At 32.2% G+C, this 14,002-nt stretch overlaps 1 protein-coding gene across 2 annotated transcripts in view; it reads right to left on the bottom strand.

Annotated features, from left to right (window-relative positions):
* Positions 1-14,002, bottom strand: part of LOC126770698 (uncharacterized) — a 234,614-nt gene that overhangs the window by 49,532 nt on the left and 171,080 nt on the right. Inside the window, exon 1 of one of the 2 annotated variants that reach the window (XM_050490202.1) lies at positions 3,646-3,835. The exons of the other annotated variant lie outside the window; for it this stretch is intronic. Coding sequence (XP_050346159.1) covers positions 3,646-3,721 — 76 coding nt within the window. The 5' untranslated portion in view covers positions 3,722-3,835. Of the gene's footprint in view, positions 1-3,645; positions 3,836-14,002 lie in introns of those variants that run through there. 2 annotated transcript variants of the gene reach the window in all.

Raw genomic sequence — 14,002 nt, forward strand, 5'->3', positions numbered from 1 at the left:
ACGGAACACAGTATTCAGGGCTTTTTTAATGTTAGCATTTAATCTTGACCTTTATCGATAATGAGAAGTTTTAAAAGTTCTCTATGCAATATATGCTCAAATGCTTTTTCTAGTTTTTCGTATTTCGATGAAATTGAATAAAAGTCGATATATAATTAGTTATAAGCAAATGCCTGTATACATATATTATATCTCATAAAACTTGTACACCTATCGCAGTCACTAGACCATTCCTCTCTCTGACATTCGATCTCTTCCAGACAACCGACCCAAAGTTTGTCTGGAGGAGATCGCTTCTTAGCGACAAGACCGCCTTTGGTAACATCTTGTTGTATTTCACTGTAACTGTTCTGCTGTTGTCTGGATGTGTCCAAACTGTATTATTACTATAATTCGTTGTTTTGACACATTATTCTTATTCAATATTAACAAATATTAAAGCTGATCAGTTTCTCGTACTCGTAATTCATCTAGTAATTACTTGGTTTATTCATAAAAATAATCTGGAATAAATCTGTCTCGCTCGACTTGCGATTTCCATATGGATATATAATATTTGAATTTTAAATATAATCTGTAAGTTATGTAACTCGTTTCCACGGCATTGACCGCGGTGTATTCGACCAGCAGGGAAAAAATATCTCAAATAACTGTGAAATTACCAAGTGAAGGATATTTTATGCAAAATAGCTCCAAACTAGTTATGAGTCGGTGTCTTTGAAAGTGTGTTCCAATGACATAAATTTAAATTAAACAAAAAAACATCGCACGATTTAAATCATCAAATGTATCATTAATATCTGATCATCGCCCTCGCTCGTGTTCGTCCAGGACTAGATGTAAGCCTCTTCGGAAGCAAAATCTTAAGCTCCTATAAAATCGTTGCTACTTTATAGACAACAATCAATTTTATGCCACTGTACGTGGCACACAAATGGAAGTAGAACTTGACGCCCAATCGATCAACCAGTATTCGCAATCTCAAAATATACAGAAAAAAAATATTTTGTGTTTTTTGGTTGTATATTTTAAACAAATTATTATTATGACAACATTAATTTGTGAAATCAATGCAATTTTTTTTGTACGATTGCTTTTTATTACAAGCGTTAGAGTATATATTTAGACTTTTTAATACATGCATATGAAGTTGTAACATTTAAGCAGAAAAAATATATATATTATTGAGTGAACTACTAAATTAAATTCAGTTAGATCAACTTACGAGACTGTTGCGGTAAAATGTTCAAACTTAATACCATAATAACATTTATTTAGAGGGTTTATTGGCGATTTTTTTAAATATTTTAAGTCAATTTACTATTGTTTAAAAATCACGATTTTACACACACAAAATTACACAACTATTGCTTTTGTTCTGTCGTTTCGGTCATATGTATCTTTTTCCTCGTTTTCAATTTGCTTTATTAGTATCAGTATAATTTTACACAATTCACTGCAATCAACATGTAATCACTATAACAACAATACTTAAGAATAACTTTATTACAATAACATTACTAAACCGAATAACAGATACGAATTTTAAACTTAGTAATGTATATATCTTATTGTTTTCCATAAAAAAGTTTCCTGCAAATAAAAACTCTTTGTTTAGATACCTGTCTACGTAATCAAAGTAAAAACTATAGGAAAAAATTAAATAAATACATTTATGGTATTCCAACTCTTAGACATTAAATTGAATATAAAAATAATTTCCATTAACGGTACGTCGCTGGGTTATAGCATTTGCGTCGAATTTCTATTTTTAGAGATATTTTTTAATTTTTAAGAATGCAGATGACTAAATGATTTGTGATAGTCGTCTAATGACATTGGCCTTTTCAGCTCGCGAGGAAGCCTTTGGAGTTTAATCAACCATTCATTTGAAATTGTAGGAATGAATGGATACAAGTGGTAGAATTATCATCCGACCATATCATCCAGGTTTGAACCCGCAATTATCGGTTATAATTCACGTGTTCTAGTGACTGTAAAATCTAGCCTCTAGAAATACTAAGCATTATTTATGCAGTAAATACGGGACCAGCTATGGGAACTAAGATGATTGCGACTGTAACTCCACTGTCTGACTCACTTTTCAAATCGATATACAAAGCGCTGTTATTTTACACTGTACACAGTGTGTACTGTTACACAGTGAATAAATAAATATTAGTCAGATGAAAATTAAATATTTTCCAACTTTAAATGAAAATTACGATTTACGGGTACATACACTTTATGAGTAATTTCTAGTTGTAACTTCGATACGCTTTCCTCATAAATAATAATGTTTTAACGTTTTTTGTAACAAAACAATGGATAATGGGATAAAACAATAGACATTAATGTATTTATATGTATGGTGCTTCACACTTGTACACCGTAAAATAGATTTCTTTGAAAGTTTGAAAAGTTAAACGTTATCTTTTCTATCTATGTATATCACATGAATACCAGAATATGGAAAAATGACGGGCTTTGTTTTGTATACAAAAACATATTTTATAACAAAAGGAGGTGACAAAAATAAATTTAATTTGAAAGGTAGCGTACCGTTATGTGCAAAAAAAAATACGCAAATTTTGAACACACTCGTTATTTATAGTAAGTATTAAGACATAAGCGTTGAATACACCGGAATAGCTTATTTTGTTTATTCATTTTATGAATATATTCAATAAAATATTCAGCGGATACGGCGCCAAAGATGAGCATAAAAATGTGAAAAATCTAAATATCAAATTCCCTTAGTCTGAAATAAAAATCATTTTAAAAACTAACTATTTGAGCTTCTTATTTACTTTTAAATTATAAATATGATGAATATAAGTTTAGTTTATTTATTTATAATGATGCTTATGTTGTAAGAAATTATGATTGTATACAATTGTAATTTAGTTTTTTATGATTTTGTACATAAATTTGATTATGCATACGATTATATTTTTGCTATTTACATGATAACAAGCCTTATCGAATTCGGCATGATTGTAATTATGGTCTTAGATCTAGGTATTATATGAATTTTGGAATTTCGACCTTACATATTATGTATTCAATATAATGAACTTATTATGTACCTTATTAATGATAATTATATATTTTGATAGCGGCGAATACCTACAAATTTCTCGTTATTCGACGCTATCAAAACCAATCTACTAAATTAATTTGTAGCTCTTGCAAAATTATTAATTATAAATAACAAAATGTCTACTATAATTAAAAAGTTAATTAAGTTTTATAAATGACAGTCAATGCTTAAGATGAATAATAATTAGGTGACCTTTACGTAATTTAGTATTTCCATAAACGCGACTGTGATGTTAGACTATTTAGAATTTTAAAACATTGTTTATTCAAGTTAATCGTAAACAGAAATTTATTTTTAATTATTGGAAAATTTAATTTAATTATCTTTTTGATTTTATTATTTAATTACAATAATAATATGAATTTTAATTTTAAAATAACATTATTATTTTTCAATAGATTAAATATATTGAGAAAAAAGACATCTTTTTCGTTTTTAAAATAAATATTTTTTAACGTAACCTGTATTTAAGAAAATATAAATTGTAAAGTTAAGATTTATGAGTCTTGTTTGTTAATGTTAGTCAAAACAAAGTGACATACGTTTTAGCTTTATCTTGATTCTGTTCTTCGGACTCCAAGTCAACAAACCAGTCAAGTCAATACCGCGAACATTCATTTACTGACACAAACACATATTTATATCACACACACACTCACTACGGACACAAAACGTATATTAAACAAATACTAAATCCCAACGAAATATTAAATTTTATACAAATTTACCGAATACAAGTATAATAAGCACTGGCGAATACAATACAAAGACATGCGTGTGGGCAACTGTCATTAGGTTCTCGGACCGGCCGGTAGCTGGCGCTCTTACGAGAAAGTGAGACGGCATGTATTTAACAATGAGTGTGAAAGGGATAAAATATTCGGAGCCTTAAAAGCTCGTACACGCATAGCTATGTGTTGATGTATGTATGTATATGCAGTTTGCACGTAGTTTGGCTCTGATTACTTGTAATATACGATATACTTTTGTGGGACTTATTGTGTCCGTTTTTGTATTCACATAACAAACAGGTTGCGACTCGACTTTAGTGTAATTTTGTGGTTAGTTTAGAATAAACGTCACTTAAACTACAAAGCGCGTTTTAATTTCCAATTTTATTTTTACTTAATCAATTACCCATCGGAACCTTTTGAAGGTAATTTACTCTTTAACAATATTCATTTCATTTTTCAAATAAATGTAGTTATAAATTTGTGCACTTTAAATTGAGACTTTTGTAAAATATTTGTTCATGACTTAGCTTTGGTAATTGTACACTTGTATAAAAAAATTAAAGTAATTTGAAAATTATATAGAATTAACATACGAATTTTACGTTGAAATCGATTATCACTTTGTTCTTCGTAATACTTATTTAAATTTAATTCTATATTGTTGATAGTGTGACAAATATTTTAAGTATCTAGGCTTACTGATACTTGAAAGTTAAGTCAACCAATTACCTAATAGCTTTTAGTAATAATATAAATTATACATGCAAAGATTGAGAGTTGCGAGGTCCTAGCCATCTATGAGTGTTTAAGTGTTTGCATGTTTCTAATGAAATTAAGTTTTTTTTTATATTTTAGGAAAAACTGATATTTGTGTATTATATCGCATTGAGGTCAAATGGTCATTGTATAATAAATGCTTGTAAGGATTCGATTACAAAGAATAATGCATGAAGTATAAATAGAAAATGTCGTCTCTATGGATTCTCAATTTGAAGTCGATGACCTCATCAGAGCTATACCTTTATATAATTTAGAACAGATATCCTGTATAATGAATATGTCGTCACGGCAAACCTCAGTGGACGCTTAAAGCAGTTTAAAAGCTTGTGACTACAATAGTATTCGACAATACGCCGGCTTTGTATATAATATACAAGGATCTTGCTTCCGCTCTCACCGCCCATTCAATGGATGAATGCAGACCACACCATTTGTCTGTATGTATTTTTGTTTTCTCATAATATAAAGGGTTCAATAGATAGAGGTAAGTAAAAAATATATTTGTGGCATAATAACGTGAGTTCAAAGCTTAAAATTAAGTTATGAATAAAAAACATAATTATTTTAAATTATAATCCAAGATGGCCAGGAACACGTATAGTCATGGATCGATTAAATAAATCCCTGCGAACACGGACTTTTCGTGTGCTCAGTTCGTATTTATAATTCATTTCGTGTTCAGCGATTAAGGATAGCGTCGCGAGAAAATCTGTCTCGGACGAAATTCTAGCAAGTGAGTATGCAAACAGCAACGCGGTGTAATCAGCTTTGGCCCGCGTTCAGGCTGTTGTTACATTTTATTTTTTTCCCTTATTATTCTGTACCATCGTTATCATCTTGCCATTATCCCATTTGTTTTGGAGCCAGAGTACCGCATTGCACTACAAGACACACAGGTAGACTGGCAGTCAGGCCAACAACGGTGACAACTGGTGGATAGGTTTCCTTCCACTGTACGGGTTAATCGCAACCATTAATAATGAGTGCTTTAGATATGTTTCAGATTAGTGCATAAGCATCGTAAGCTTTACGGCACTCAAGGGTGAAGATGGCTCTCCATTCTGTTAGTAGTAAAGTATCTATAAAAAATTTATATACCACCTGGAAATGATTAAGCATAAGAGATTCTGTATTATTTTGAGTTTTAGTTTGCGAAGTTAACATTAAAGTAAATGATACACTATAACTAAGATTATAGACTATGTAAATAATTGTGAATCTAAATATATAAATAATAAGATATTTTATTTTTATATGATTAATATTTCAATTTTAATGGCTGTCAGTGGACGTCAAGATTCACTTAACATTTTAGTTCAGTTTCATTTATATCGTATATCTATCTATACCAATATATAAAATACCGTAGAGTCTGTTTGTTTAAGTCTGATCTCAGGAACTAGAAGTTTGATTTGAAAATAAATATAACGTTAGTTTATCGAGAATAAAAGCGTCAATAGTGCAATGGTGTGGGCTGCCTCGCAATGTAAAAGTTGCAGGTTCGATTCTGAGTCTTTGAGCTATTGTCGTTCATAATCTTAACACTTAATTGAAAGCTGGACGGTTAATTGAGGGGAAAATATGAATATTAGTAATTCTTTTAAAAAAAATATATTAATAATTACTTTAATAATATAAGAATTATTCTATAAAAAATATTATTATTTTTAAAAAAGGTATCTTATTTAACATAACGCTAAGCCCACAGAGGGTGAGCAGTAAAGTAACGTTTATGGCGGGTAGCGTCGCGCGAACAGTTAGTTAAAATAATAAATCTATTGTCATCGGCTTCGCTCCGTTGAGACCATGTTACTGGTATGATCGACATAAAAACAGACCATTTCCGTCTCAGTGACTAAAAACATCCGTGTGCTGAATTTCGCGACGACCAATTGATGCGTGGAAGCACTCTTAATGTCTTCTTTATTATTATAATATCGCTTGCCTCGTTGGTCTTGTAGATAACTTATAAGGCCGCCGATCCCGAGGCCCTAGGTTCAAACCCCGGTTTGAGTCAATATGTACCTAAAATCCTGCGCCTAATCTTTATCCCGTCGTCTCAGAATTGCCGTCATCGGCATTATGGGAGTAAGGGGAATGGAAAATTCTGCAACATCTGTGAAGTCTTAACCTTATTCTTAAGAAGAGAGGAATCCTATAGAATTATATGTTGTTACTGGATACGAAAAATAAAATTTGAAAATAAATCTCATCAGAACTTTTTTCAGGCTCTATATATTAACATACATAGTTACATACACATGGAGAAGTTACAAGTATAACGGTAGTTTAGGTCGTTAGATCTTACGGAATGTCAGCAAAACTGGCCTCTAACTGCACTAAGCGCTGAGGATTAATAGCCAATAGCCAATGGCCGTGTATCTGTTTGACAAACTGGTTACGTAAGGTTCCCGTTTGTAAATACATAAATAAAGATTTGGATAAGGTTTTTTAATTACTGTAAGTCGTGTCGTGATCGGATCGTATTGTTTTGGGCACAAAATACGCGTCGCCTTTAAGATATTAGGTCAGTAGGTACATACAGGCGGATATATAAATTTGTTTATTTTCTAAGTAATTTACTTTGTTTTAAATTGCAAATTGCATTTAGTTTAATGTTTTCTCTCTACTTTGAACAGTAAATACTTACCAAGGAAATCAACTTAATTTATGAGAAAATTTAAGCTGCTGTATAATAATACTGTGCTTTGATTACACTCACTATTGCCGCTTCCAACTACTTTTAATTGTACCGATATAAATAGTTACAGAAAATAAACTAACAAGAGAAAAATAACTCAATGGGGTTTTTAATGAAATTCGTTATATTAGAGCAACAAAATTTATTAAAGCCAGTGGCGAAAAAATTGATAATGTCAACTTGACAAAAAATTTATAATAGAAAGTTTGCTTAAAGTAAATAGTTAAGTTTTTAAATCTAAATACACTTCATTTGCATAGGAAAAACATGATTTAATTGTCATTTTACAAGGTTACATTTATTATATACATATAATACTTAAACAAAAATTTTTTTACAAATTATTTACAAATTTTCTGCATAAAAAGAATTAGCCAGGAGGCGATCGTTTCATGCCCAAGGTGTTCTGTGATGCATAAACTAAATAAATATATAATAACCTTTTGCATACAAGCGTTACTTTTTAAAAGCGTTAAATAAATTAAAGCGTTTTTTCCTTTAGGAACAGAGATTTTTGGGTCCTGTTGTAAACCATATACATTGAAAAATCCGATTCTATGCAGTCGAGACTTATATTGGAATAGTCGTTTAAATAATCAATAGAATTTATGTAACGTCCCGTGAATCTTAACCGATGATCGTGGTATCAAATCCGGGCAAGCACCACTGAATTTTCATGTGCTTAATTTATGATTATAATTCATCTCGTGCTATTCGGTGAAGTAAAACATGGTGAGGAAAACTGCATGTGTCTAATTTCACTGAAATTATGCCATATGTGTATTCCACCAACCCGAATTGGAACAGCCTGGTGGAATAAGCTCCATACCTTCTCCTCAAAAAGGGAGAGGAGGCCTTAGCCCAGCAGTGGGACATTCACATGCTGTAACTGTAACGTCCCGGCCATTCCTATTTTAAAGTATATGCAAAATTAAATAGATTTTAGAATATTGTACAAACTATTTTTATAGAATAGGAAGGCAGATGAGCATATGGGCCACCATCAGGTAAGTGGTCACCAACGCGCTTAGACATTGGCATTGTAAGAAATGGTAACCATCGCTTACATCATCAATGCGCCACCATCCTTAGGAACTAAGATGTTATGTCCCTTGTGCCTGTAATTACATTGGCTCACTCACCCTTCAAACCGGAACATAACAATACCAAGTACTGCTGTTTTGCGGTAGAGTATCTGATGAGTGGGTGGTACCTACCCAGACAAGCTTGCACAAAGCTTTACCACCAGTGAAACTGAAATGTTTCAATTAAAATTAAATAAATATTGACGATCGCTTCTCAATTTACGATGTATTTCGAAATGGTTAATAGAATAATTAACCATAAGTTGCATATAGGTTTTCTATAAAATCACAATTTCACCATACTGAGCTATACGATCTTATACGTAATCTAATAATGAACAAAAATGAATTTTGATCGTTATTAGATTACAGTAAAATTGTTTTCAATGTTCAAAACGCGAAGCAGATCGTTAACGATCTTTAAAATATATAAGTGCACATTATACACACACGTAGGTCATAGCATATTTTTGTTTTTAAAAATGATCCCAAAAACCTATATTTTTATTAGCAGATAAAAATGTGTCTAAAGGTATTACAGAATTGTCGCATTTATACATAATAATATTTCTTGGAAATTGAACGATCATGTTCATTTAGTAATAAAATATTACTGTAAATATATTTTTTGTAAATAATCCTGCTAAGCTTTTTTGTCAGTTCTTCTCAGGTTTGAGGTATTTCTTTCTTAACCGATTGTATTTTTTTATAATCACCGAAAATATTTTTGCCATACTGTATTAGTTAATAAATTTCTACGTTTAAACTTAGCATTGTTTGTGATAAGTGAAGTAAAACGAGGACCTATTTCTCGTAGCCACGATCCATAATACTCGTACTTTTATTTGGAGAGCTAAGAAAGCCAATGACATATTAATTCAGGTCACCTTTTCCGATTTGCGGTGAGACAAGGTAGAAAAGCCTTCCTAGACACATTTACATTTAAATAGAAACCACAAACAACATTTCATTCCGAATTTGAAATCAGTTACATTCATATGTACATAAATTTCATCAATATATGTATTTATTTATTTGTTATTTTAAGTAATGTTAAAAATAAAACAAATATTACATTACGGCTTTACTTATAAATGTTATATCGCTCTTTCTTTCACTTCACTGCTAATTCATTAAAAACATAAAATATAAATTAGAAAACAGCTTGTACTCGTGGCATCGAAGAGGATAGATGCACAGAAGCAGCATGCAGGAGCGTACGCGCTAATTCAAGCGCCATATTGATAATTCATTGCGCATGTTTAATTATTTCTCGAGGATACGCGAGCGAACTCGCGCTCGCTAATGCGTATGCAAACATAACATACACTTTGCTTCACCTTAACTCTGCCCTTAAGCTTCGGATAGTCTAGTCTAGTCAATTCTGTATGTTATAACCTACCTTATTATTGTTGTGAACTTCCAGCTATCAATTTATTATTACTATAATATATTATAATTGGCCATGGAATTAAAATTCTGGTATTTTTAATTTTTATTCCGATACATTCTTAAAATGAATGGTGTTCTAAATCAAGTAACACAAGTTGTTTTGACTTCAGATGTCAATGACATGTCATTTAAAAGCAAAATGAAATAAAAATGAATTTAGGAGATGGAATTCCAGGTAATTCCAAAAGTCAGCGTTGTCTAAGGAAACAAATTAATGAGCTAAATTCAACGTTCCGCCACGAGTTGTCGAGTACACATCGGAGAGTTGGCTCTCGTAGCGAGAATTATGTTTTAAGGTCTAAGTTACAACATGATTGTGGAATTATACAATACAACACGGACATCGATACGACTTGCTATTATAGTGTGTAGTATTATATTATAATATATTTACTATATTTTTACAGATAACTATTTCTCTTCATCATATTAATGGTTGCACTTAATACTTTAAGGTGACATCTTTGTAAAACCGCAAATGGGTAAAATTATTATTATTGTGATTACTAGTAAAAGGCCAGGTACGAAATATTTAAATATTTTGAAGTTAGTAATTGTTAATCAGTGTACACACTGAATTAATAAAGTTACGCAGTGTCTATTATTGTGTTTTATTTGAAGTTCATGACCATCATATTACAAGAATTTTTTTTTATATTCGCCGGGAGGGCAAATGACTCTACTCCACCTGATGGTAAGTGGTAGTAGAGTCCAAACGCGACGACGGCCAGTACAGACGGGAAAAACGTTCTGCACTAGCCGCCTTCGCCTTGCCGGCCCGCAAGATGCCTCTTCACGCCTCGTTTGAAGGAACCCGGGTTGTAAGAGGAGGGGAACACGTGAGCTGGTAAGGAATTCCATTTTTTGGAAGTGCGACAAAGAAAGGAGTTGCCAAATTTCTTTGTTCGCGATGGAATTGATGTCACAGTTAGGCGGTGACATCGAGAACCAGCTCGCGTAGACTTAAGAAGGAAGGGGGAAGCAGGAATTAGAGAGAATAATTCCTCAGAGCACTCGCCGTGATACAGTCGATAGAAAGTGCTCAGCGCTGCTATCTCTTGACGCAATTGTAAAGGTTCGAGGGTGTTTGTAACCTTTACGTCGCCAATAATGCGGATCGCACGTCGCTGCAATCGATCCAAGGCCTCCAGTAGGTACTTAGCTAAGCCATCTCAAAGGTGCGAGCAATATTCCACGCCAGACCGTACCTGTGATTTGTACAGCAGGCACAGTTGTTGTGGCGTGAAAAAACGCCGCACCTTGTTCAGAACTCCGAGTTTCCGTGAAGCTGTTTTTATAACAGCCTCGATGTGAGATGAGTGTTTTTGCGAGGCGTTACCCTAATGGTACACTCTTAAATAACTTTATTAATGTGGGAGTGAGTTTATGACGCTTTCACGTCTTAACTACTCAACCAATCGTAACAAAGCCAAATTTTGGACCGAGAGTTTTGCTAACTCGCTTCGCCGAAGACGACCGGGGAGCAGGACACCGTGCCTACATTCTTCCACTGCTATACATATGAGCTGAGACTGATGAATCAACAACCATGAATTTAATAATTATTTAAGTATTATATGTTACATATAAATAAAACTTAATCCTAATCGTTAGTATAAAACTAACGTTTGTAAACTATAATAAAACTTTCATTTCGATTAGATTCCTTCCAATATTTCGACGAAAAAAAAGCGCTGGTTTGTCACTTAGAAATATCACGTTGACGCTTAAGCGGTTATCGTTCGCTTGTGAACTGACACCTTCAGCGGAAATTAGTCCATATTGCTATAGTGATAACTTGATTTGCTCCATTTGCGAGTGCCTGATGGAATTATGGCGGGTAGTTTGAGTTTCGTCCGGAAAAGTGCTTCATCATTGTATCCTAAAATAGATTCGGTTACGTGTTTAACCCTTTCGTAACTTATTTAAAACCATGATATTGAGATATTAGAAAGTCATGTATATTTACATTACCTTATTTTAACGACCATAAGACCAGCTGGTCTAACAGTCATGGCAGGTCATTAAAACGTCAAATTTCTACGTCCAACTATATTCAAATTCTTCTAGAAGGATTCGAGGCCTATGTTAGAAGCTACGCGTACAATTTTTTTAGTATTTGTGGATACGAATGATATCCGATATAAATGCAGATATAAGTGTTTCATCTAGCGTCGAAAATTGTTTTATATCGAGTAATAAGGAAATTCACAGTGATTTTCTTGCCGAAAAGTAGATAAAGCTTTTATTCTTGCGCCTGATCTCTCTCAGATCGCGTCGGATTGCCATCTCATCGGGTTGTGAGAGTGCACCGCTGTTTGCTCGCACACAACACACACACACTTTTCCACGATTATAATATTCTGCTCAAATGGCTATTATTTTAGATTGGCCTCGGAATTATCAATTTTATTCTTAATTTTATAAGAAGTAAGTTTAATTAGTTCGTTTATATTTTCTATGAAGGCATAAACTACTTATAAAATTGATATGGAATGAATGAATGAATGAAACTTCGGATTACTGTTGATACTTTACTAACATAAATATCTACTCAATAACGCGAGTTACAATAAGAATACTTGTAAGATGCACAAATCTCCTAAAATTATTAAAATACATAAAGAATATCTCACGACAACATAAAAAGTTTCTATTTTTTATCTATGGAACTATAAGCTATATCTTTTGTTGATTTGATCAGAAGTTTAACCTTAATATCACTAGTAAGCAGTTAGGAGGGTAGCCAGTTCGGTGTAAGTGTTGGTATCGCAAAATCATAAGTGTCTTGTATTTCATTATCCTGAATGAATGTTAAATACGTATTTTATATAAACTGTCATGTTTCGATGCTCTTTTAACCAAATTACTCCACTTAATTAAATATGAATGCAATTCCACGATTAAATATGCTAAGTTAATATGCGACCCGTTGCAATTGTGTACCGTGATTTAAATTAGCAAATTGAATGTATTTGTATAATTTGTAAAATTACTTTATAAGCTATTTATGAAAATAATTAAATTTTATTTGTAATTATTTATTATAGTATTATATATAGTATTATAGTATTTATAATGTTTCGAATAAAATGGTGACACAAGTATATCAATGAAGTATGAACCAACAATAGAGCAGTGTGGTGGTAACCCCAAATTGGCTGGGCTAGCACCACCGAGTTTTTATGTAAATTAGGTTTCTAGTTTATTACTTGTTCCGTGGTGAAGAATAAGGAAAACACCATCCAAATCGGATCAGAAGTTTTATTTGTATGTACATACAATATACATAAAACAAGTAAACAAACATACATAATATAGGTACGTATACCATTATGGGTCGAATGGTAAATCTCATCTTCTGAAGTCAGTTAAAACAACACGACAAAAACTTGCTTCTGCAAAATTTCCTAGTATTTATATAATTTGTGGTAGGGCTTTATGCAGGTCTGGGTAGGTACTTATTATTGTGTTCCGGTTTAAAGGGTCAGTGAGCCAGTGTAACTACAGGCACAATTAACAAAACATTTAAGTTTCCGAGGTAAGTGGCGCTTTGGCATTGTAAGTAATGTTTAATGTTTTTAACAGCGCCAATGTTTTTTGGTGGTAGTGACCATTTACCACCAAGTGCCGCATTTGCCTGTCCGTCTTTCTATGTAACAATAAAAAAAACCGTCAATGCTTGGTTACAGTAGAGCGTAGAGTGCTCTAACAATCAATCACTTAAGCCTGTACTCGGCTGGCTCGTTTAAATATGCTAACGGAAATAATTAAATCAGTGATTTAACTTAACCTTTTTACCTTAAAGCTATTCAATCTCACTAGAAGCAAAAATTATTTTTCCTTTACTTACTGAATGATCGGCTTAGAATGAGAATATCAATAGGATTGCCCTCAGAGTTTTATTAAAGACAAGAAAAACCTGTAAACAGATTAATGAAGAAATTAAATCTCTTTAGCAAATACTTGATAAGAATAATTTGAGATTATTTCTTTAATAAAAGTTAATGAAAAGGATATTAATATAATAGTTATAGTATATATAAGAAGAATTATTTAAAACAATTCGCCGATTTAAAACTTGTAAAAGTCTTACTAAATTAAATACTAAAATAAATCAAGAATAAACGTCATTCATAATTAGTTT

Source organism: Nymphalis io, chromosome 9 (assembly GCF_905147045.1).
Source record: "Nymphalis io chromosome 9, ilAglIoxx1.1, whole genome shotgun sequence".
NCBI lineage: Eukaryota > Metazoa > Arthropoda > Insecta > Lepidoptera > Nymphalidae > Nymphalis > Nymphalis io.